This window comes from Hermetia illucens, chromosome 5 (genome assembly GCF_905115235.1).
Source record: "Hermetia illucens chromosome 5, iHerIll2.2.curated.20191125, whole genome shotgun sequence".
Classification (NCBI taxonomy): Eukaryota; Metazoa; Arthropoda; class Insecta; order Diptera; family Stratiomyidae; genus Hermetia; species Hermetia illucens.
This window is the reverse complement of record NC_051853.1, coordinates 35,258,209-35,281,327: the sequence shown is the minus strand read 5'-3', so window position 1 is coordinate 35,281,327 and position 23,119 is coordinate 35,258,209. Positions and strand designations below refer to the sequence as shown.

The 23,119-nt window shown below is 43.4% G+C and overlaps 1 protein-coding gene across 11 annotated transcripts in view; it reads right to left on the bottom strand.

The window, feature by feature from the left end:
• Nucleotides 1–23,119, bottom strand: part of LOC119657579 (regulator of G-protein signaling 9) — a 193,896-nt gene that overhangs the window by 3,757 nt on the left and 167,020 nt on the right. For 4 of the 11 annotated variants that reach the window (XM_038064548.1, XM_038064547.1, XM_038064549.1 and 1 more), the window contains 6 exons: nt 22,580–23,091; nt 18,348–18,815; nt 17,939–18,049; nt 6,080–6,280; nt 5,871–6,011; nt 4,826–5,812 (listed from right to left, as the gene is read on the bottom strand). In XM_038064548.1, the coding sequence (XP_037920476.1) occupies nt 4,826–5,812; nt 5,871–6,011; nt 6,080–6,280; nt 17,939–18,049; nt 18,348–18,815; nt 22,580–23,091 (2,420 nt within the window). Of the gene's footprint in view, nt 1–4,810; nt 5,813–5,870; nt 6,012–6,079; nt 6,281–17,938; nt 18,050–18,347; nt 18,816–22,579; nt 23,092–23,119 lie in introns of all 11 variants that reach the window. The other 7 variants (XM_038064550.1, XM_038064558.1, XM_038064553.1 and 4 more) reach the window with 6 other exon arrangements.

Genomic DNA, 23,119 nt, shown 5'->3' with positions numbered 1-23,119 from the left:
GATTCTAATAAGGTTTTGTTTCACACAAAGCCTTAAAAAAGGGATAATAAAGGGCCCGCATAACTTTCATTCCAGACCCGTATAATTTCCACCCCGGACTCTGTTTTTCGTATAATTTCTACCCCGGATTTCCTTTCTACGGCCCTACGGCTATGTCGTGAGTTTGTTTGTCTTCTTCTTTCAACCGCCTCAACATCTCCTTATAACATAATACACCTCGCCTGTACGCGAACCTTAGCTGGTCAACATCAACAAGTAGAAGAACTTCATATTGACGGTGCGTATTTTGGAAACTCTTCTTGAGGCTACCGCAACCCATGTTCGGAGAACTTCGGATTCTCCACAACCTTTTGCGCATCGAGGCCATTCCCCTAGAATTCAACGGATTCACTACGTGAGCCCTAACTTCTAGTGTCGGAGCTTCTTCGCGCATTACCACGGCGACGCCTTCTTTTTGTGGCTTCTCACTACAATTGACCATAACTCGACCGTCTTTGGAACCGCAGGTAAACTTGTGACGCCCCATTAGCCTTGCCCTTATTATACAGATTCGCCTTCTTCAATCCAAATTCGGTCACCTAGCTAACAACAGTCGAGGTAGCACCACTCCTCAGAAGAATATCGACTAACTTCCCCACTTCCTTTCGATTCTCCTATGTCGCATCATATCTTTCTTTGATATCAGGACTATTGCATTCACTTACTTTATACTCTCTGTCTTACTGTTTTGAAAGAAGTAAGGGATATTGTCTGTCAGTATTTCTGGAGACCTTTAAACGGAAGTTGAGTCCGTCGGGGTTGCATTCTGTAACTTATACTTCTTTTTTTCGTTATTGAACACGTCCTTCGTGCTGCCTTGTCCGGAGCACATGGAGGGCTTCACTTGATGATGTCACCTTTCCACCAACATCTTTAACTACAATTACGGCATCTGCTGCTGCTGCTGCTCTCATCAAGAGAACCTTAGCCAAATAGCACTAAATTTTGAGAAGGAGGCAACAACACCAGCAAAACACTGTAATATTTTCATTTGTAGTAATTGGCAGAACATTGAAGGGCCCGACGTCTCCGTGGGGGAAATCGTTTTCAGATAGGCCAGGAGTGTGCACAGCCCGGCTGGGAATAGGTTCATCCAACCAACAAGGATCTGCTTGTTTCCTAGTCATTTTTGAGGGGTAATGAAATCTGGCGAGGGATAAATCGAAGCAACAGCCCAGATATCATCCCCCCTGCACTAGAAAAGTTGTCATGGTAAAAGAACCCAAGCCAAGGTGGAACAGCATGCATCGCGGGCTGCGTGGCCGAGACCCTTACCCTTCTGGCCAAGGTAGTCACGGAGGATTTTTTGTCGGAGTATTAGCGAAATGAAGATGTGGATTCCAATTCGAAAATCAATAGGGTGAAGATAAATGAAGAAGAGATGTTGATGCCATTCGCGTTGGGATCCAGCCATCCAGCCAGACAGTAGTTAACCCGAAATCGCCGAAATCGAGTATCCTTAAAAAAACAAGGGCTGACAAGAATGTGGCCACCTGAAACCAGCGGAGATATAGAAGTCCACTGGAGTTCAGCTTAAGAGCTTGTACCAGAAGGTAATAATTCGACTAAGCACGAACCGCGAATCCTTCAGCGACTTACCCACGAGAAACTTACGAAATTAGGTAAGGAGTTTCGTGGTTTGTGCATCGCTAAGATCAGCGATGCCTGTGAGCGCGTAAAGTTCAAGCCATTCCATATCACAAGATTCTCAGGGGAATGGGGACTAACATCTGGTTGTCGAAGATCCGAATGGATACGGACAAGCTCGACCAATCCTTGCGCCTTTAGGATATATACCTATGGGAGATGATCAAGGAGGAGAAACCCCAGGTACACAATCAACTTTTTCTACTTCGCACAAATGGAAAGTGCCTGGACACAAGAGAAAACACGGACTATAAAGTGCGACTCGGAGTCAGGAACGCAAAGGTGAAATCGGACGGTGACTTGCATCCAGTCGTTGGAGGAGATGTAGATTCACGGTCCGACGAGGGTAGCGCAGATAGATCTACATCATTTGAAGTGCGCTTCAGTCAATATGTTGGTTTTCCTTCTGGAGGAAGACATCGACGTCGTATTAATACAGGAGCTCTGGATCGTAGGAGACCAAACCATCGAAAGACTCGGAAAAAAAATATTACAATATATTTCACAATATAAGGGGCACTGGTTGAAGCAAACTGAGAGCATATATCTTCGTTAGAAGTAACTTGCACCGAAACTGAGTTCCAGGAACCTAATTGTGGTCAAACTGGAATAGGCGGGAGCGGAATGTATGTATATCTATATCTTCTCCACTTATATGGCTCACGATGCTCCTAAATACAGCACCACCATGGTGAAATGAAATCGGTCCATACTCAGGAAACTGACCAGGGAGGTGTGCTGCAGAGAACAATACAGGCAACCACTGCTTGAAGAGGTACAAGTCTGCCATCAAACATTCCAGGAATCGGTCCTTGCTAGAATATAGTCAGAATATTAAAAGCAAGAACGAATCTGTGACTCAGCCAGATTTTGAGCAAGAAATATAGGAGTCCAAAAAGTCGGAATCTTCTGGTGCGAGCCTGAAGTTGCTGGCGTAAGCACATTACCCCGCCAGCGACTGTGAATCATGACCTTGGTTGGAGGGTATGTAGCTTCAGTTATGTGAGATTAGCAAATCGATAATTATCGAACATAAAATCGACAGGGCTATAAACAGAGCAACAAGCAAGAAAATATTGTGCCGCTGTATTTCTTTCGGATATGTACCACAATTTTGGAGATGCGCGCACCTGGTTTTTGACCTGAAAGTAGGCAGGTGCAGCTATCAGTCCGCGAAGGACATTCGGCTGAAGATGTGCGCGTGCAAGATGCAGAATCGACCTAAATCCAACTTAAACAGAGTTGATACTATTTACCGCCTGTGGGAGGGTTAAGAAGATCTGGACAGCTTTCTATGCCTGCAAGAGGACCTCTGTAAGAAAACAGAATCTTCGGCCAAGGATGGTTCTCTGGATGTACACAGTCGTGGTTCGAGCCACCCTAACGTACGATTCCGTTGGTGGTGACCTGCGCTGAGCAAAAAGCACAAGAGAATCAAGCTGAATAGGATGTAAAAACTGCCTTATATAGATGCTACTCGGGTTCTGCAGTCCTGTCCGGCAGATGATCTCAATGTAATCTTGTATCTTCTCCCCTAGACCTCCGCATTAAATACGCTGTAGTGTGCAGTACTGCCAGACGACGTGAGTCCCGATGTTGGAAAGCGAAGTCAAATCCTAGAGGAAGTACCTCGGGAACTCTGGACACTCCCAATAGACTTCGCCATACGGAAGTCAAACTATGTACATGAGAAAATTTGGTGTGGTTTTCCAAGCAGAGCATAGTGGAGAACTTAGAACGCATTGCAAGGTTATGATACAGTGTTTTTCACTGGCGAATCAAAGATGGTCTGTGGAGTCGGAGGAGGGCAGGGGGGATAGGTTACCGAATACACAGTGTAGCCAAGTCGTACGGTCTCCCCGGAATTCGTCAGTATGTTCCAAGCGACGGTGGAGCATTGCATGAACGTATAGAATAGTGGTTATCGGTCATAGCAACATATGTAGTGGCGAGTGAGTGGGTTTGCTCATGACAGTGCTCGGTAGGCCCACTCTAAGTCCTGCTAACAACTGTCAGAAGCGGAATTCACTCGGATTACTTAGCTGCGGCTGACTTCAGATGACGGTGTCTCATCAGCTCCTGAGCCAGATGCGTGTAAATGTATACAAGATTACAGCGGTCTGCATGGAACCCTGACCTATGGGGAACTATGCCTCCAGATTCGGTATACCCTACAATTTGTACTGCTGGAGCTGCGAAGAGGATAGAGAAACCTTCAGGTACTTACGTTGCCATTGCCCAACTCTAGCCAGGCTGCGAAAACTGGGTAAATCATTCTTTGAGGACCTCAACGATATGTTGTCCTTCGTGAATGCTACGGGCTATATGGCGCAGAATAGTGTTGTAAATGTACAAGTTTCTCGGAAAATCATGAGCGGAGCTGAGGCGTTGAAGTCATATGCTCCACATAAGTGTTTATGCAGCCATATGTGTATAAAATTAGCTCTTTTGGACGATAATGCCAAATGGTGGTGGCTTTCTTATAGTATCAAAATGTTCTTGGAATCATATTATATCATCTACTAAACGCTAGAAATTAGTACTAATTAAAGCTATTCGCAATAAACTTCAAAGTATTATTGCAAATAACACTTTAAATATGAACTTAGAACATCTGGAGAGAAAAGATATCCTTTTCCTCAAAAGAATAGAAATTCGCTTCCAATATAACAGAGACGAAAACTTGTCAACCTCCAATCGAAAAACAACTATCTACGACCCAAATAAAAACATGAAACATCGAAAACTCTTTGGAAATTCATGTAACACGTACGTAATGAAGATAAGGTTATAAATTAACACTAGTAGGACTACTATGGATATGAACACGAAATCGAGTAGAACACATTCCTCATTTTCACGAAACTTTGTTCAAGGAGCTGTTCAGTTACATTTTAAAATTATTCAGTTAATCAAAATGAGGATGCATAAGAGAATTCGTTAACACAAACCAAATTTAGACGAGTTAACTAGGATAATTTAGTTCAAGACATTTCTACCGTAAACTTCCAGTGGAGGACGTAATGATAACAGAACGCATAAAGATCTAAAATGCAAATCTACTGGATAGGAAATTCAGAAGAAGAAATCAATTCAACTTCACATCACATTTACTGTTTTATACCTTTGAAAAACTTACTCGTCTTCCCATGGACAAACAGTATTACGGTCGGTCTCACCTTCCTTAGATTGTGTCGCCATTCCTCCTCCTCCGCCATCTTCTTCCTTAGTAACATCCAACTTCTTTGCGTTCGAATCCCGTTTCTTGCGCCGTTTCTTTGGCTCTTCCGCTTCCGACTTAATCGGTTCCATCGATTCGGGTTCTTCATCAACCTGGTCGGGTTCAATTTCAGCCAGCGGTGCTAATGAAGGAGCAGGCGTTGGTGCGGGTGCAACACATCCAGGCGTCAGGTTGGCTTCGACGTCTTCAATTGTGTATGAATACTCGTCAATATTTTCTCCGAACCGAGCTTCCTGGTACTCTTCGGTGGTGGGAGAAAGCTCTTCTTGTGGAACATTATCGTCCTGTGAGTCGCCCAAGCCTAAGGAAAGGCGGGATTGTTTCTGGATGCGATGCTCGGCTCCAGGCTCATTTGCAGGAGATTCTTTGGCAAAGGCTGCTTCGTCAGCTTCCAGATCAGTGGGATCATCTTCGGATTCACCAACTGGACACACATTTATAATAGGAGGTTGTCCTTGGGTGCTAGTGGAGGTAAATTCACTTTGCATAACTACGGCCGGACTTAAACTTGTCGTTTTATCACCGTCAGCACTTTTGTCGATATTACTAGTGTTCATAGTGTTCTCATCGGTAGTTCCCTCGTTTCGTGATGTGAGCTCTTTGAACTTAATATCTTCACTTGACGCGCACTTTTCCACATCTTCAACTTCAACAATTGTTGGGGGTGCACCGGATATTGATTCATCACAAGTTTCACTTGACACTGGCAAAACTACAGGCTCTTCACTGATCACCATGCTGTTACTCTCCTCCTGCATTTCGATGCTGGATTTTTTCGAAGCAGGTTGATGTTGCAGAGGAGATCGTTCCCCGGGAAGCGGAAAGGCTGTAGGCGATGGAGTTGTTGATGTCAAGGATTGCCGAGCGAATTGGAACTCTGATATTCTGAAGTGAGAAGCCGAATTAGATATGCAAATAAATTTGGGAGTTTTGTGGAGATTACCTAGGAGCCATTGTCATGGAAGCACGTCTTTGTTCGGTAACATGAGGTGTTAAACGTTTCGAACTGTAATCACTATCGACAGTGTTTTGCCTGAGACCACAGGATCGACGCATTCGTTCTGATACCTCAGTTATGTCGCTGCTGAGGAACGGATGAAAAAAAAATGGCTAAAAATTTGAAGTCTGTATTTATTTTTATTAGCAACTTACTTGGCATTCTTTGGTTCAACCGGCTGTTTCGTAGGTTGAGTCTCGTCCCAAGGACAAACGGACAGCATGACTGCACTTTCAACGGATGATTGTGGTACATCCCAAGGACACACGGCGCAAGCTCCAGCATCACTTGTAGACTCAAGTCGTTCAGTGCGAGCCGCTTTCATTCCAACCGGTGGTGGTTCCCTGTTAATTGTCCTTTTTAATGGAAAGGCATTTTCTAGGGTTAGTTTCATATACTATCGAGAAATACAATGCAAGCACATCAACTTATTGTAGTTGAACGATGAAGCACTACACACACCGATGAATCGTCAGTGACTTCACACAATTTGAAATTATAGTGGCAAAAAGGACGATACAGAAGTTGAAATACATCTGAACGCAGTGTTCGCTTTTCGAAACTTCTTATTACGTATATCTAAGCAACTAATGCAAAAGAAAGGTACAATCTGAATAACGAAAAAGGAAGCAACGAAAGGAAGGACTCTTTAAACTGCTCTGAAAAAAGAAAGGTCGATAATATAATCTCAATCCTGATTACCAGTTGATCCTTCGGTTCACTCTCAACGAAATTTCTAAAATTGTATGGTCTCCTTCAAGGAGCATTGTACATATAACCACCAACAGGAGGTTGGTAAAAATAGCGTTACGTCCTGGTTGGTTTTTTTTCAGAAAAAGGCATCTACACTGTAACTGAAAGTTTGAGAATGAACTCGCTTGCATCATACGGTTTGAGGCACGCCAAGAACCTCCTTGAAAGTCAACGACTGCTCCTTGCCTTGAGCGTGCCTTCAATTACGTTAATTACTTTATCAGGTTTCTGTTATTAAACTAACAAACTCAACGACGCTGCCTCAAAAAGTGAGTAATGTGTCCCGAAACTCCATCTAAAATGTTCGTTTCGTCCTGGGAGCATATTTTATTACGCAAACATATCACAGAGGGACATATAATATATTTTCGTGGTTCCCATGTTGGCTTCGTCTCTCCTTTTTCAGGACATTTTTGAGCTGCGGCACGTAGCTCCATTTCGGTTAATTGCAAGGTTATGAAATTTTTCATCTCCAAGGAACACCCCCGCAAAACCTGCATGCAATCATTTATGCGTACACACTTTGCTGACGGAAAGGCTGCATGTAAAATTGTTATTTGACTCGAATTGTTCTACTTCCGCCACTCAGCCGCCATCATTGTGTTATTTTCATACTTTGTTATGAAATTAAGTTACGGTGACGTGATTTTGTCTTATGAAATTAAAAGAACATGAGGCGGGGTAATTGGGCGAGGAAAATTAGGTAACTTTGATGAATGTGCGCGACATCCTGGACATGAATTCATAGGCAAAATGTAGAGCAGTTGAGAGGGTGTAACTCCCCGAAGGGCAATAGTAAAAGAAAGCTTTACGAAAATGAATGCTTGGTGACACCTAAATATCATAAGCGAATAACCACAAGGCTATCTAAAGCTCAGTTATAAAGAGTCCTGAGGACACCCCTGAGGTCTTGTTGCCTATGTGACTGAGATGTACTCGCCCTCGGCCACCACCTTGTCGTGGTGGGAGAACTTGCGGTAGTTTACTACTACACTAAGGGTGTCCAAAAACACATGAAGGTGGAAGGTGGGAAGGTGGAAGGTGGATTGTAATTCTCCAAGTGGGAAGAAGTCACAGACTTCAAATCCACCTGCGACTTTGAGAAATCAGGTCGTGGCCGAGGCACGGCTCTCCAATTCAGTGGAAAACCTACACCCAGTGTCTACGGCATGGTCAGCCAGAACGGATAGTACAGCAACTCCCTTAATGAGAGGAACTGGAAACCAGACTACGGCCGGCCTGCGGGTGACACTGTTGCCTAACTCTTCCAAAAAACGGGAGAGGAAGGCTCGGCAGAAGGAAACTTCAGCCGCAAAGGAGAAGGGACTACAGGCTTGCTTGTCAGAACCTTCCCGTCCGCCTCTATAAGGAAAAGTGGAAGAAAAGGAAGCTGGTGATGTGGATGCAACTGGTCTAATTCTAGTATGTGGAAACAGATCCATGCAGCCCGGACACCGTGAACCTGGGAGGGCTCTTAGCCGACGACAATGGAAGGCACTGCGAAAGAAGGCAGGGAAAATTGTTAGAGGCAACCGTGCTGAGACAATTCTGCTCGCAGGACCTTTTTACGGTCAACTAACAGTACCAGGTTAATGGTAAGAGGAGAACTTTAGGAGGGTATAGAGTACTTAGAGCAACTTCTAAGAAATATTTTTCGTGAATGTCTTGCTCTGGGCTACATGCTTTCCTCTTGGAAGAAGGAGAAGATAGTCTTCCCACCAAAGCCTGGGAAAGATGACTATTCAGATCCAAGCAAATCAGCTTAACATCATTTTCGCTGAAATGGCTGGAGAGACTGGTTGAGCGTCACAATCACGAGAAGGCGCTAAGGTCCCACTCACTAAACCAACTGTGAGTCTACTCTGCATTCTTTGGTTTCAACCGCAATTCTGAAAGGCGAGTACGCGATGGGGGTGTTCGTGGACATTGAAGGGGCTTTTGACTGTGCACCCTTCCAAAAGCTCTGTGATGCCACCAGGAGCATAGTGTTGACGAAACTTTAATAAAATGGGTCTACGCTATGTTAACGCCGAGATTGCTGTGTGCCGAAGTGGGTGTTGATCGCTACCTAACAGCGAAAGCGACCAAAGGCTGCCCATAAGGAGGTGTGATATCGCCAGTTCTGTAGAGTATGCTGATCAACTCACTACTATGCGAACTGCAAAAACTGCCAATACACGTTTAAACTTACGTGGATGACGTGGGTGTGCTGTTTGGTGTTGTTGGTCGAGATCTCGGAATGGTGTGCAAAAATTTACAACGCGCTGCTGATTTGATTCACAGTTGGTGCCTCAGGCATGGACTTTCAATTAATTCAAATAAACACACAATGGTATTATTTATAAAAAGGAGGAAACTGAATGGTCTTGGCTTTCCAGAGATGAGGGGTACAACCCTTCATTTGGGAGTTATTCTAGATAAGAAGCTTCTTTGGAACAAACATGTAGAGAAAAAGATGAAACGAGCTCTCACAGATTATGGGCTGTGTATGCGGACCCTTGCCTCGACATGGGGACTTACGCCTCAGGTAGTAATGTGGATATATGTTGCTAACATTAGGCCGATATTCGTCGATGTATGAAACAACAGAGTTTTCGCTGCAAACTAGCCACACTGCAAAGAACTGTGTGTCATCCGGCACAGCTTCGAATGCATTACTCAATTTTCATCCCTTGCATTTTTTTATTCAGAGTACTACAATGAGAACAGCTCATAGACTAATTCGATCAGATATATGGGGAAACAATAGACGCGGAGAGACACACAGAGCATTAGAAGAGTCATTGGGAGAACTCAATCTATTTTTCGCAATGCCATTCGATTCTCAGATCCTCATACATCTGTTTGGTAAAAGATATGATGTTATCTTGAAACGGAGAAAAAAACTGGGACGAACCAGAAGAATGCGTGTCAGGATATACTGACGTCTTCTACACCGATGGAGTTTACCTCTCGAATAAAAACGAGAAGTTGGCTTTTCCCTTGGGACAATACACACCGGTCTTTCAGGCTGAATTGTATGCGATCCTAAGGGTGGCAACCTGGATGATTGACGAGCGGTCGAAGGGCAGGCGCATCGCAATCTATCTGACGATAGCCAAGCTGCATTGAGAGCGTTGAGTAGTACTTTGATCACTCAAAAAATCGTTCAGGAGTGAAGAAATCGATTGAACTGTATACAGGTATATAAATGTGATAGGAATTACCTCACCCAAGTCTAAGTGAAGTGGAGATTATGGTACTCCAAATACCCTTCTTCAATGGTGTCACTTCTTATGCTGAGGAAAGACGTTTTTTTAAATACAAGAAGCACTTCATCCAAGACCGGAACGGTACACTACAGGATTATAGTACCCTGTAGGAGGCAATGCAGTCAGCATTGCGCTCGTCTGAGATTATTACCCTGATTTGACTCAGGTACTCGTTCACAGCGGAGTCGACCGGTATCCGACGTCAAATCACGATACAAACCCCACTGCCACCAGTGAGATTTGAATCGCGACCTTCCGTACGACAGCCTTGCGCTCTAACCACTCAGCTATCCGGACAGGAGGAAAAGGAGGAGCTTTTTCGTTCTTCGATGTATTCTCTATTTCCTCTGCTCTCACGGGGTAGCATTGAAAATTTAAGGTTTATCGTGATGACATCGAAAAACCGCAATTTGAAGGGCCATCACTTTTTAAAGGGGATGACTACCATGAGTTTGTAGAGGAGTGATCTCCCTTTTCACTCTTTATAAATTTTCCACCTCCTTTGGAACTGGGTTGAAAATTCAACCTTTAATTTTGAATCTGAAAGGAGGGCAAGGTGGTTTTTACTTATTTGTTTCCTAACAAATAGCAACACAATTGGGCATATCCTTTGACTCATAAATAGGCTTTGATGGCATACATTCATAATATGGTAAGTAGTTCCATGCTCTCATTATCTGGTCAAAATTCTGAAGGTCTGACGTAACCGGCATAGTATTATGCCATTCAGATCATTTAAAGTACGATGACCGTTAGAATGAGAGCCCTGGTTTTTATCTTGTTTGTTTTTTGTTAGCTCAGTCACCACTTTTTGGGTTCAGCTCCCATCAGGGCGACAGGACTAATGACTCCGGGGTAGATTTGAATTTAAGAAGTTCATTGAAGTTTGGACCGCAAATGGTAGCTAAAGGACACCATTTCATACAGATCATGTCGATACCTGAAATAATTGTTGGCTCGCTGGGAACAAAATTGTGGCGATTTCATAATAAGATACGAATGTAGAATAAAGATGCATCTTGCAAACGGACCTATGCCGTATTCATCAATTCCGACAATGTTTCATAAACCTGGCTCTGGATTTACCTTTGAAAGTCATTTTCCTCGTTTCTTCCATGTTAACACCCCTTACTTTTCCCAATAAACTCTTCCCAATTTCCTATTTCCCACCGCGACATTCACGTAGATCAACCATTTGAAATTTTAAAATTAATAATTTCATTTTATTTATCAAAACCTACCGCTTGCTACCTTTCTCTAAAATTCTAAAACTTTTATTTATTTATTTATTTATATTTTTAAAATTAGTTAATTTGTAATGATAATTCTCGAATATTGCATGACCGGGAACGTTGACCTTGCACATAAAGCTGCCCAGGTCACACATTACTATACGCAGGTGTAACGTTCTGTTTCTGGTTGAGGCGACTGAAAATGCATTTTGCATGGAGGATTAGCGGGACCGGAACCGGCTGATGGGTAGACAGCTGATCAGTTAGACTAAGGGGAGTTCAGGTGTCTTGGAGAGAGGTAAGCGTTTGCAGCTTTGCAGATCGTAAATTCTTCAAGTCGGCATTGCGGGTTTAATTTCGGCTGCTCGTGAATGAAGCACGAAAAGCAGACCCAGGAAGTCATTACGTTTCTTGGAGAACTCGCGTGAAAATTTCTTGTGCGTAAGATTTCATTTTTGTTTTGCGGTTCGTCCCCTTCCAGTAGTTTTCTCAAAGAGGCTTTTTACAATGTGGAGGGGTCTCCAACTGTTAGCTTTTGGTTGGAATTGTTATATCAATGCTTGGTTTTTTTCGCGATTTTCTTTCTTCATCAGCTAAAATTGAACTAAAGATTGTAGGTCGTAGGCAAAGTTAGAAACCATGATTGACATTGATGGTCACCCTCGCCATCGATATTCGATTACACTAATCGTAGAAAATATAAGGGGGAGGCATCTTTGCTATATTGTCAGGTAATTCGCACTGATGAGGACTCACTAGTTAGTATTGGTCTGAGCATAGAAGTCGATGGGAAACGACCAAAAAGCCGTCGCTGGTTTAATGTCACGTTCAAGAAGGGACATGTTGTGGTCGGAGAAGCTCGTCGTCGACGAAGCTGTACAGCTCTCGGAAAGGACCTTGGTCTTTTCTCTAACCATCTCGATCTACGGATCGCATCCTCTAATTTCTAGCTTCGAGCAGTGATGCGCTGTCTTTATCTGCGTAGCGTAATCTCGGTTTTCCTGCCATTCTTCGTCTTTCTGTTTTCCCTTTGAATACCTTTCTAGGTATTCGAGTGACTTTCACACGTTGAATGGTCAGTTCATTGCAGCTCCCGAAGTTTGATTATTTTGCACACTTCAGAGCCGTCAAGTATTTTATACAGCTCATGGTTATATAAAATTCGCCTTTGGCTATCTTCGCGTTTAACTCCTATTATTGCCCTTTCAAAGGTACTGACGAGTTTTTCGGAAGTTTGTGTTAGGGCCCGTGTTTCACATCTGTAGCATAGCGCAGCTCTTATTATCGCTTTGTATACTCAGAGCATGAAGATTGTATACAAGGGGATCAAATGCAGCGGCAAAGGTGTACGGAATGTTATTGTGTGTCTTTGGGTAAGGATAAGGTAGCTTACTGCCCTGTGATCCATGTGGTTAATGCACGTGAGGGATCGAATTGCTGAAGGGATCTTCCTTCCCCCTACATTCCCGAGCAGCATAGAGGCGTACAAGCACGTGTCGACGGAGCACTTGGATGGATCATGTCTGCGGGCGGACCGTCACGGTCAATTTCGCCACGTTTTTAGGCTTTTGGGATAGCTTTCCCCTCTTAATCGTCTCTGACCGCTCATGGTGGACTTCTGACCACCGCCAATCACTATTTGTCATTACAAGCGTACTTTTTATGTCTTCAGACAACTTTCGTATAACCGCGCTATTCCTATTTCATTGCTTTATCTGGCAGACAATTATTAACTCTGTGCTACGCTGCTGGATGGTCAATTGTTATTCTGATAGGGTATACCAGTTTCTCTGGAATTCCCAACTCAAACATTATTTTGTACAGTACATCTCGGTCAATACTGTTCATATCGAAATCTCAGTAATTTTTCTGTAAATGCAGTGTTTTTGAGGTTTTGTGTAAAACAAAACCTTATTCAAATCGATTCACTGTCTCTCTGTCTGTCTGTCACACGCACTTTTCTCCAAAGCGGCTAAACCCATCCAAATGAAATTTGGTGGATAGATGGGAACTATGAACTCCCACGCATACAACGAGTGACATGAATTTAGGTGGAGTTTAAAGGGGTGCTTCCGTTGCATGAAAAGGGGGGATTTAAAAAAAAATGCTCCCCAGATATAGTCGTCTAGGGCGTCAAATGAAAGGTCTCGATTAGTACTTTCTGAAACTGATATTAGTTTTGGCGTGAATTGCCAAGTGCGCGAGTAAGAAGTCAAAATGTACGCACTTAAAGTGAGACAGGACTCATTTTTGAAAATCTCCCTACCCAAAAATCCGAACAAAGTCAGGATGGTGCGCTTAGATGAAATCTAGGCCTCAAAATATGTCCCATTCCGATATCAGCTCAAATAAACTTAATAATAGTATATTATCAACTCTTAGAAATTTACTGAAAAGCCCCCCTTCAATTCATTCTAGGACTGTCAAATTTCGCACCATAGAGGACCATATTTCACATACACATGTCAAATTTCATGAAAATCAGGCCATTAACGCCAAAGTTATAGCAGTTATTGCTTCTAAAACCATGCAAACAAGATGCGACGTCATAATTAAAGAGAATAATTGAGAATCGCGTGACATATTAGATTAACATTTATGAAGAATCTTCTTCCACCTAGTCCTTTTTAAGGTTTTGTACAAAACTCTCATGTGATATTTAAGCCTCGAAAACACAAAACCTTATTAAAATCGGTTTACTGTATGTCTGTCCGCCACACGTATTTTTCTCGGAGACAGTTATAGCAATTCGCACCAAATTTGGTAGAGACGTGGGAACTATGAACGCTCACGCATATAGTGAGTTACATCCTTTTACGTCGAATGTAAGGGGGGTCCCCATACATGCAAAAGGGGGGTGTAAATTTTTTTTCATCAAATATAGTCATGTGGGGTATCAAATTAAAGATCTCGGTTAGTCCTTTTCGAAGCCGAAAAATCTGAAAAAAGTCAAGAGGCTGCCACTCTATGGTGCCTAGGCCCCAAAATACTCTCCACACCGATATCGGTTCAAATAAAGTTAATAATAGTACATTACTATAATAACTATATTTATTATAAAAATTGGCAGGAGAACCGCCCTTAAGTTCCTCCTAGAATCACGAAATTTTGCCGCAACAAAATTATAATAGGTCAAAGCTGTTGCTTGTGTGCAAATTCAAGACTTTAAATGTCAATATCACTTGAAAGTAGATATTCGCATATAATGTATGTATACATTACGTGCTACATACTAATGGGACAAATGCACACTCAAATCTCCTTATAGAAGAAATACACAAAACTTTTCATACCTGAAACGTCTAGCTTCCGGTTTCCCGACTTGTTTGTATCTGTTGTAGGTTAAATTCTTCGCATTTGCCAATAACATTAAACTCAGATTCTGAAGCGTATGAGGGTGACTATTATCAATACAGGGTTCCCATCAAATGATTTATTTAAAAATTTATCTAAAAACTAGAGGGCAATGCAATTTTTCACTATGTGACACTCGTCGCTCCTCACATCTTCTTCTTTTTTTTCAGCCTTTGTCCCGTTCACAAGTGGTGTCGGTTCGTCGTGATCGGTTTCGCTATTTTATTTTATCAAATGCCTGATCTGGATGCAATTTCGAGGCTTTTAAATGCCCATCAAGCGTATCAAGCCAAAGTTGTTTGCGCCTGCCTTTTGGTCGCTTACCATTGACTTCGATGTTGACACGGCTGGAAAAGTGCTCGAGAAGCTCATCAGGGGTAGACTCGCTGAAGCAATTCGTGCTAGCGGGGACTTATCCGCAAGGCAGTTCGGGTTTAGAACAGAGAAATCTACAGTGGATGCTGTTATGGAGGTGGTAAATGCGTTTAATCGAGCCGGGGCACACAGTCGCCGATCTCGACGGATAGTGCTCCTTATAACGCTTGATGTCAGAAATGCCTTCCATTCTGTAAGATGGACAGATATGCTAAGCACACTAGAGAACTCCTTTCACGTGCCAAGCTATCTCTTGCCGATATTGAGGGATTATCTGAAAGACTACTCCCTGCTCTATGAGACGCTAGAGGGCCCGAGAAGGATGGAACTCACGTCAGGAGTAGCACAGGGATCCATCCTAGGACCGGACCTCTGGAACGCTTCTTATGATAGTCTGCTGAGACTCGATATGCCCGAGAGGCGCGCCTGGTCGGTTATGCAGACGACGTTGCGGCACTTGTTGCCGGACGCACTGTTGAACAGGCGCAAAGCAGACTTGGCATATTGATGCGACTGGTAAGCGGATGGATGACTGCTCACGGTTTCAACCTTGCGCTGGAAAAAACCGAAGTAGTCTTCCTGACCAGAAGGAGAATCCCGACCCTGCGTCCCATATCGATCGGCGAGTTGACTATAGAGTCAAAACCAGCGATTAAATACCTTGGTTTAATGCTCGACTCGAAGATGAGCTTCTTCGAGCAAATCAAAGCAGCAGCGGACAGGGCTGCAGCTGGAGTCGCGGCATTGAGTCGGCTAATGGCGAATGTCGAGGGCCCTATATCAACTAGGAGACGTCTCCTCATGGGAGCAACGCAGTCCATTCTTCTCTATGGTGCAGAGGTATGGGCTGATGCCCTTGACAAGAAGGTGCATCGTAAACGCGACGGTCAAGTGCAGAGGCGGGCAGCTTTGCGAGTGGCGTCTACTTATCGCACCGTCTCCGTGGTAACTTTCTTGGCAAAATGAGTCAAGGGGCAAGTGGACTGCGCGGCTCATCGACAAATTAGACTTCCTTACCCAACTTCTAAGTGGGCATGGAGGTTTTCAGTCTTACCTGCACAGGATTGGGAAGGCGCGATCTCCTGATTGTGTGTTCTGCAATAGAGTGGCGGATGACGCTGAACACACCTTTTTCTCTTGCGAGAGGTGGGACGGCCTCCGCCAGCAACTTTATGCAGACGCAGGGGAGCTCTCTCCAGACAACATTGTCAGAGAGATGCTGAAGAGCGCCGGCAGCTGGAATCGTATTGCGCATTATGTTCGGGCTCTTCATACTACGAAGAAGATTGAACTTGACCGGCGGAGGGATCGGTCGATAAGGGGCTCGCTGAACTCCCTTCCTCCCCTCCCCTCCCGTTGGTGAAAGGAATTCCCTGACTTGAAGGCTCCCAAAGCCGGCAGAGCGGGAGGGCTAGCCCGAAGTAATGTGTCAAACGGTTCCAGGCTAGTTCTCTGATGACAGGGAGGTGTTTAGTTGGTAGTCCGCCAGCGTGCTGTTGCGGGAGTCGAACAAAGAAAAAATTGACTTCGATGTTCAGACCAATTTTGGCAAGTGAATTCTCGTTAACGCGAATTATGTGACCATACCATCGAAGACGCCTTCCTCGGAGTTTCTTCACGATCTGTGCAACCCCAAATCGATCACGGATATTTTCATTTCGGATGTAATCAAAACGTGTCACGCCACCAGTGCAATGCAACATCTTCTTCTCTATTACCGCTAGACGCCGTTCATTGTCTTTTATAGTCGGCCAACACTCAGAACTATAGAGAGCGGCAGACGGACGAAATTCTGAAAATTTCTCGAGTCAATGCTATCGGCCAACGGAGAACTGCGGTATGCTCCTCACAGAATGTATCTTATTAGCGGTTTGTATTGTTTGACGTAAACGGAGATCTAAAAAGCTCCTCTTTAAAATATTGTTAAATCATAAATATTTGTGTGTATTCTTATGCTCATAGTTTCATATTACTTGAAAACAGAAAGGACGACCCAAGGCCTAACGATTTTCGAGTCCCATGATGAAACCATAAAAAGATACTAAACATTGATATGAAAATTTGAAAGAAAAAGTATTTGGTGCAATCACTAGCAACGCGTGTTGTAGAAAACTTAAAATTAGCTACTTGGAAAATAAAAATTGTTCTTTTACGAGTATTTCAGGTTATTATGCATTAGAGCTACCAATCAGGATAACACAAACAAACCAGCGCCAAGAGCAATCGTTACTCAATCAACTGGAAATATTTATTTTAGATAATATGAAGATAAATGTATATGAAAGCAATCCGTAAGAATGTTGAAAAGTAGTGGTTTAAGTATAATATATATGTATGTACATAACAGTGAGGGAAATCGATCTTGTTACTGGGAGCCAAAAACTACAAAATACCAGGTTTCAAGACTGACGATTGATAGAAGAGATACTTTCGCAAGGCAGTACTTCTACTTTTAAAGTTCTTCCGTTTTTCGATTTAAATTGCGGATTTCCTTTGAAGTTATTTCTTTACTTTTATATAGGTTAGTATGTTTTTTGTATTTTAAATGTAGGACATGTGAATGCTGGATGAATGACTATGCATAATATACATAAATGAATTCCTTTAAATGACAATAAGCCTAAATCTATGACAATCACATTACTTTTTCGACAGATACAATTTAAAAGCAGAAGTACATCCATGTATCTCTTAGAATCTTGACAAACAGTTATAATGAAAATCGTTTCTACCTAGTTGGAATGTGAGGGTATAGCATACATTAGACAGAAGAGATTAATCGTAGCATTCAATTATTTGTAATAAAAAATCACCAGAGACAGAGAGCCACGACACAATTTTAGTAAATACCAAAGTGTAAGGTTACAATATCGACTGAGAATATACAGAGAACGTCTGAATACAACGACAATAGTAAGTAGTAACCAGCACGCCTTACAGGCCCCAAACAGGACAGAATACAGAACATTGTAAATAGTATATAGCAAGGGATGGGCAACAGTACATCTTGCAAATAAAATAGTGGTTTGGCCAATTAACGACCCCTTACTGAATGTATTTTTGAGCGAGTGCATCATCTCTTCCAGATGTGGATGGCTCTCTCATGTCGACATCCATAGTCAACCCTTCTGTCGGCATGTCGCCCCTGTATACGGTTACACTATGAAAACATAAGAAGTTTTTGAAATGCATGTTTGAAGTGAACTAAAAAAAGGATTCTTGATGTATATAAAAAGCACTAAAATGTTGAATTGATCTACGAAAGATTTGCTCTTTTTGTGAGGAACACTAAGAACACAATAAACTTAAATTCACCGAAAATAAGATTAAATTTATTAAGCTTACAACAAGAATTCACTTGTGTCCTTCCTTCAACTGAACTAAGGTGAACAATGAAAGCCAAAACTTCCAGCGTCGTGAGGCAATCACAACTTGTTCAGAAAAATCACTATTCTTACCTGTATTGTGTTTCATTCAAATTATTCTGGCTATGAGAATGTGGCACTTTACTGGATACCTCCTTAACACTGGTAATGGCTAGTTCATGGGCGGATCCTGTTAAACTTCGATCGCTTCCTCGTCTTCGGGACAGAGTACCCGGTTGGGGAACGCTTGCAATTCCTGGTGTTTGTGCAAGTAATGCCGGATTTGGTGGAGCCGCGGTGGAACTCTTCTTTTTCGCTACCCCACCAAAACCGAAGAAACGCTTTTTGTGGGCTGGCTGAATGCCACGTTCAAGAAGGGACTTGTAGTGGTCGGAACGAATGAATCGTGGATAACAATCCTTTTTAAGAAGTAACATGTAAATATGCTCGGCAGCCGCATCGAATGTGAAACGTGAAGGATTCTTGAGACCACGCTGAACAATTTCCATTGTTTTCCCATCGATGTTGATCTCGCATGGTGCTCCTGGTTTCAAGAATTCCCTGCAAAATTCAAATTCAACAGTTATTATTCATGAGGAAAATAGAATAATTCAAATATTAGTATTATAAGAAAACTGATATTGACTTTTCATTTGTAGTGAAATCAAATGCTTAATTAGGTAGTACAGAAGTTGTAAGTGCCTAGAGGTAGCCATCACCCAAAACCACTTCAAAGACGTGTACGTACCATAGTCTGGTTTTCATACCGAAATCTGGCAGGCGCGGCCATGAATCCACGAAGGACCTTTGACCAATTCAGTCTCAACTTATTCATATTGAAGACCCTAGAGTGCGTCCTGGCTATCCACTTAAGGACGATTATGGAGAGAATGCCTTTCCCTGCACGCTTAACTCAAAGGCAAACCCACAGAAACAGCTCTTCGCGAGGTAATTGGCAGTATACTCTAGCTGCCTTTCTGGAGATAGAGGGAGCATTTGCCAATGTTAGTGCCAACGCCATCAAGAAAGCCTTGTCCGGTATTGGATTGAAGGGGTATCTTAATATCCATGCTAATCCAGGATAATCCTGTCGGATCTGGGAGGCAGCCACTTGACCAGAGCTGTGAATAGAGGCACGCCCCAGGGTGGCGCTATCTCTCCGGTGCTGGTTAATAGTGATGGACGAAATTTCACGAATATTGGAGAGTAGCGGGGTGAGGAGGGTGCGTATGCTCACGACTTGCTGATACCACATCTGACGCCACATGTTTCAACCGTGCGCTGGTCGGGCTAGACAGGGAATCAATTGGGCTCGTCTTCGCCGTTTTGAAGCAGGGCTCATATGAAATTCTAAAGGAATACCTAGTACGGCGTCTGTCAGTGAGTGAGACAACCAAACTGAATCACTTTGTGACGGAACTCACGCTGGGCGACCGGACACCCAGTCCAGCTGCTTAGGGAAATGAAGCAGCTGGTTGGGGACACGGCAGGAATGGCTCTGTTCCAATCTTTGTGGTTGCAGCGGCTTCCGGAGGGAATGTGCAATTTTGGATCTGTGGCGGTAACCGCCGACCAAATTCATGAAGTGCACTCGTGGTCTGCGGTTGGTGAGGTGTAGAGCGACGCGCTGGATAAATCCGCGCAACTATAAATTCATTGGCCGCAATAGCAACCACCTTAGCAAAATGAACTGACACCGTTACTGCTCTCCGTCCGGGATGAAGTTTGCGAAACAGGTGAAAAAAGACGCTCGGGTAGTAGGTCGTCATGACCCTCGACCGGACCACCGAACGTTCCCGGAAAAAACCTCAAAATGTACTACCCCTTTGCAACAAAAAACTAAACCTGTTGATAGCACTGGCGATAGCTACCCGAAGCACAACTCGACGTTACCTTTCCGTTTACGACCCCCTGAAAAGACGCAACTGTTTGATTGATGGAGGCACTCAGGACGAAGTACCTTGGGAAATCTGAGCATTCCCCACGGACTATGTTACACGCAAGCTGAATTTCACAGGAAGACCGGCGCGTATTGTAAGGCTATGACACAGTATTTTCGATGTGACACAGTATTGTCGGTGTGGGAGTTTTCTCGAATAAACACAGTGTCTCCGAGTCGTATAGTGTTCCAGGTTTCGCATGGCGATACTGCAAGTCTGTTGATTGCAGGAGCATGATCCGACCCCCAAGCGTAGCATAGTCATTTTGATCAACAGTCAAGCGGTTATTAAGGCCTTGTGCTCAGTGGCGACATCCTCCAGACTAGGCGGCATGGTCAAAATCATCTTTCTCTGGGTTTCTGGGCATAGGAAGATAAAGGGGAATGAGCGGGCTGGCGGACTGACCAAGCGGGATTTGCTCTTGGTAATAATCTCGGGCACATTGCCTCCTACAGTGTTCTGTAGTGTACCGTTACGGTCTTGAATGAAGTGCTCTAACACACTACAAGGCCTGATCCAATACGGATTGTTGTGCCAACGATTATTATTATTATTAATCTTTCGACGGATACGTCGGTGTATCGCTGCGACTGTCAAGGGTGGAATCTATTCGCACCCGCCGATCTCAGATGGCGAAGTCTTGTGCCTAGTTAAGGAGGATTTTGCTGCTTATATATAACAAAACCCAATCGCGAGAAGTCTTGTGCTAGACGCGTGCAAATGCGTACAAGATTCCGGTGGTTTGCACGGGTAATGGCTTATAGGGGACCTATATGTCCCCTAAACTCGGCATACCCTGCAATTTGCGTTGCCGAAGCTGCGGTGATTTTGGGGTCAAACAGAACAGAAGTGTAAACCCACGAAATATGTCAAAAAAGAAGTAGACATGTTATCTGGGTCCACCAAGGGCTTTCATGCAATTCCTCTCGACATAATCGGGCTTTCCTGAGATTCGCACGGTTTTAGGCATTACCTCACAATCATCGATAGGTTTACTCTTGGGCCTGAGGCAATACTGCACAATCTTGAGACGAGGCTCTCTGTCGATATTCGCTGTGTTGGCGGTAATAATCATCGACCAGGGAATTCAGCTTGAATCCTCTCTTTCCTTGGAGTTAGGCAAACTACTCAGTTTTACGACACCGGACAACCACATGACACCCGGAGTCCAAAGTTATGCTCAAGAGATGGTACAGGATATTGAAAACTGCTATAATGATTGAAGGAGAGGGTTCTTGGCTGCAAGCTTTATCATTCGGTCTACTTGGTCTTCGGAGAGCCAATCGCGTTGCTAGTCAACGTCTGGTAACTGGCAATGTGATATTATCGGCTGCTGTAAGATGCTCTCCGGTTGAATAGCCCAAGCCAGGTCAACTATTGGCCTATGCTGACGATATAGGCACCATGCGAAGAACGTCAGCAACAAAAATTCTTATTTCAATGACAGTTGTCAGAAAATTTTTCAGCTCTTCAGAAAAGAATCTCATGTTCTCGCCAGCTGCTTGGAATCGAATATCGCTCCGCTACGAACACTTGGCCCAGACATATCATCGCGGACGTACGGACCAGATACCTCTAGACATCTTGACTAGAAGGCGAAAGTATTAGGCTAGACATTAAGGAAGAGCAGGAACTTGATTGCAGACTATACCATACAGTTGAATCTACTATCACAGAATGACTAACAAGTGGGCCACCTTAGAGCTATATGGCACAGAAATGTAGGGATTGAATCACGCGCGTTGATCTGGTTGATATGTTATGTCACACATAGCCAATTACATAGAACTTACCGTCAGAAGAGGTCAACACAAAGAATGATTAAACTTATGGGCAAACTGACGTCTCAAATAATACAAAAGAAATAGCGAAAACCCATCCCCGGAGACGTGACCTAATAAAGAGTAGCCAGGGCCAGATCAAAATGAAGAAATCGAGAGAACTGCGCTTCACCTTGAATGTACTAATTTTATTTATATTAAGAAAGCACCTATATCCTTATTCTTATCTCATTCTTTACTATTTATCGAACCTTAAGCTGGTAATTATGTTATGACGGAGGAAAGACGGAGTGAAAGGTTGGTCATATTGAAAGTAGAAAGTGGATTCGATATTGATTTGTATAAACAGGTTTTATTCAGGGTAACTTTGTTAGGGCCTCGCTGATAGAAATGCTTAATGCACTCGGACATTTTCCATTTGTTTCTGGTGGAGGAAATTGCATTTAAACTTCAATTGAGTGAGGAGAGGACATTGTGCATATTGTCCTACCCTTTCGCTGGACGTTAACTCCCCATCGGTAGAGAAAGAGTATCCTCTCGTAGTGAAAAGATACCACGCGCTCTTACTAACTAGTATGGCCAATATAAAACGTCATTTACTTACTCATAAATCTCATTAACTTTTTTCGCCACTTGTGAATGTGCACTCCGTCTGAGCCTATTAACCGCAATCCAAAATCTAATATTCTCATGTGAATATTCCTTCTCTAAAAACGTCGTAAACTCTTGTATTCCCGTTGGGTCGGATACGAGCTCCTCAATTGAAATTGCCCATCTTTTAATCCGTTTCTCTGTTGGCAAATCAACAATGGCACTATTCAATTGCCAGAATGTCGTGTCCTCGGAAACCCAAGGATTCGATGGCAATGCTGGATGAAGGAAGAAATCATATTCGGAGAAGGTTTCCCAATAGTTACAAAGGCTCTCGCAGGCTTGTGACATTTTCATTCGGGTACGAGCCAATGATTTTTTCAAGTAGTCAACTTCACGTTGCCAATCCTCGACGGTACGTTTCTTGGGCTTAATCCCTTGACGATCACGTGACGGAACAGGACATGGTTCGAGGGGTGTAAATTGGTTGGGTGGTGGACGGTGTACACGCCAGTAGGCTCGTTCCTGGAATTAGAGGAATTGGATCGTAAAT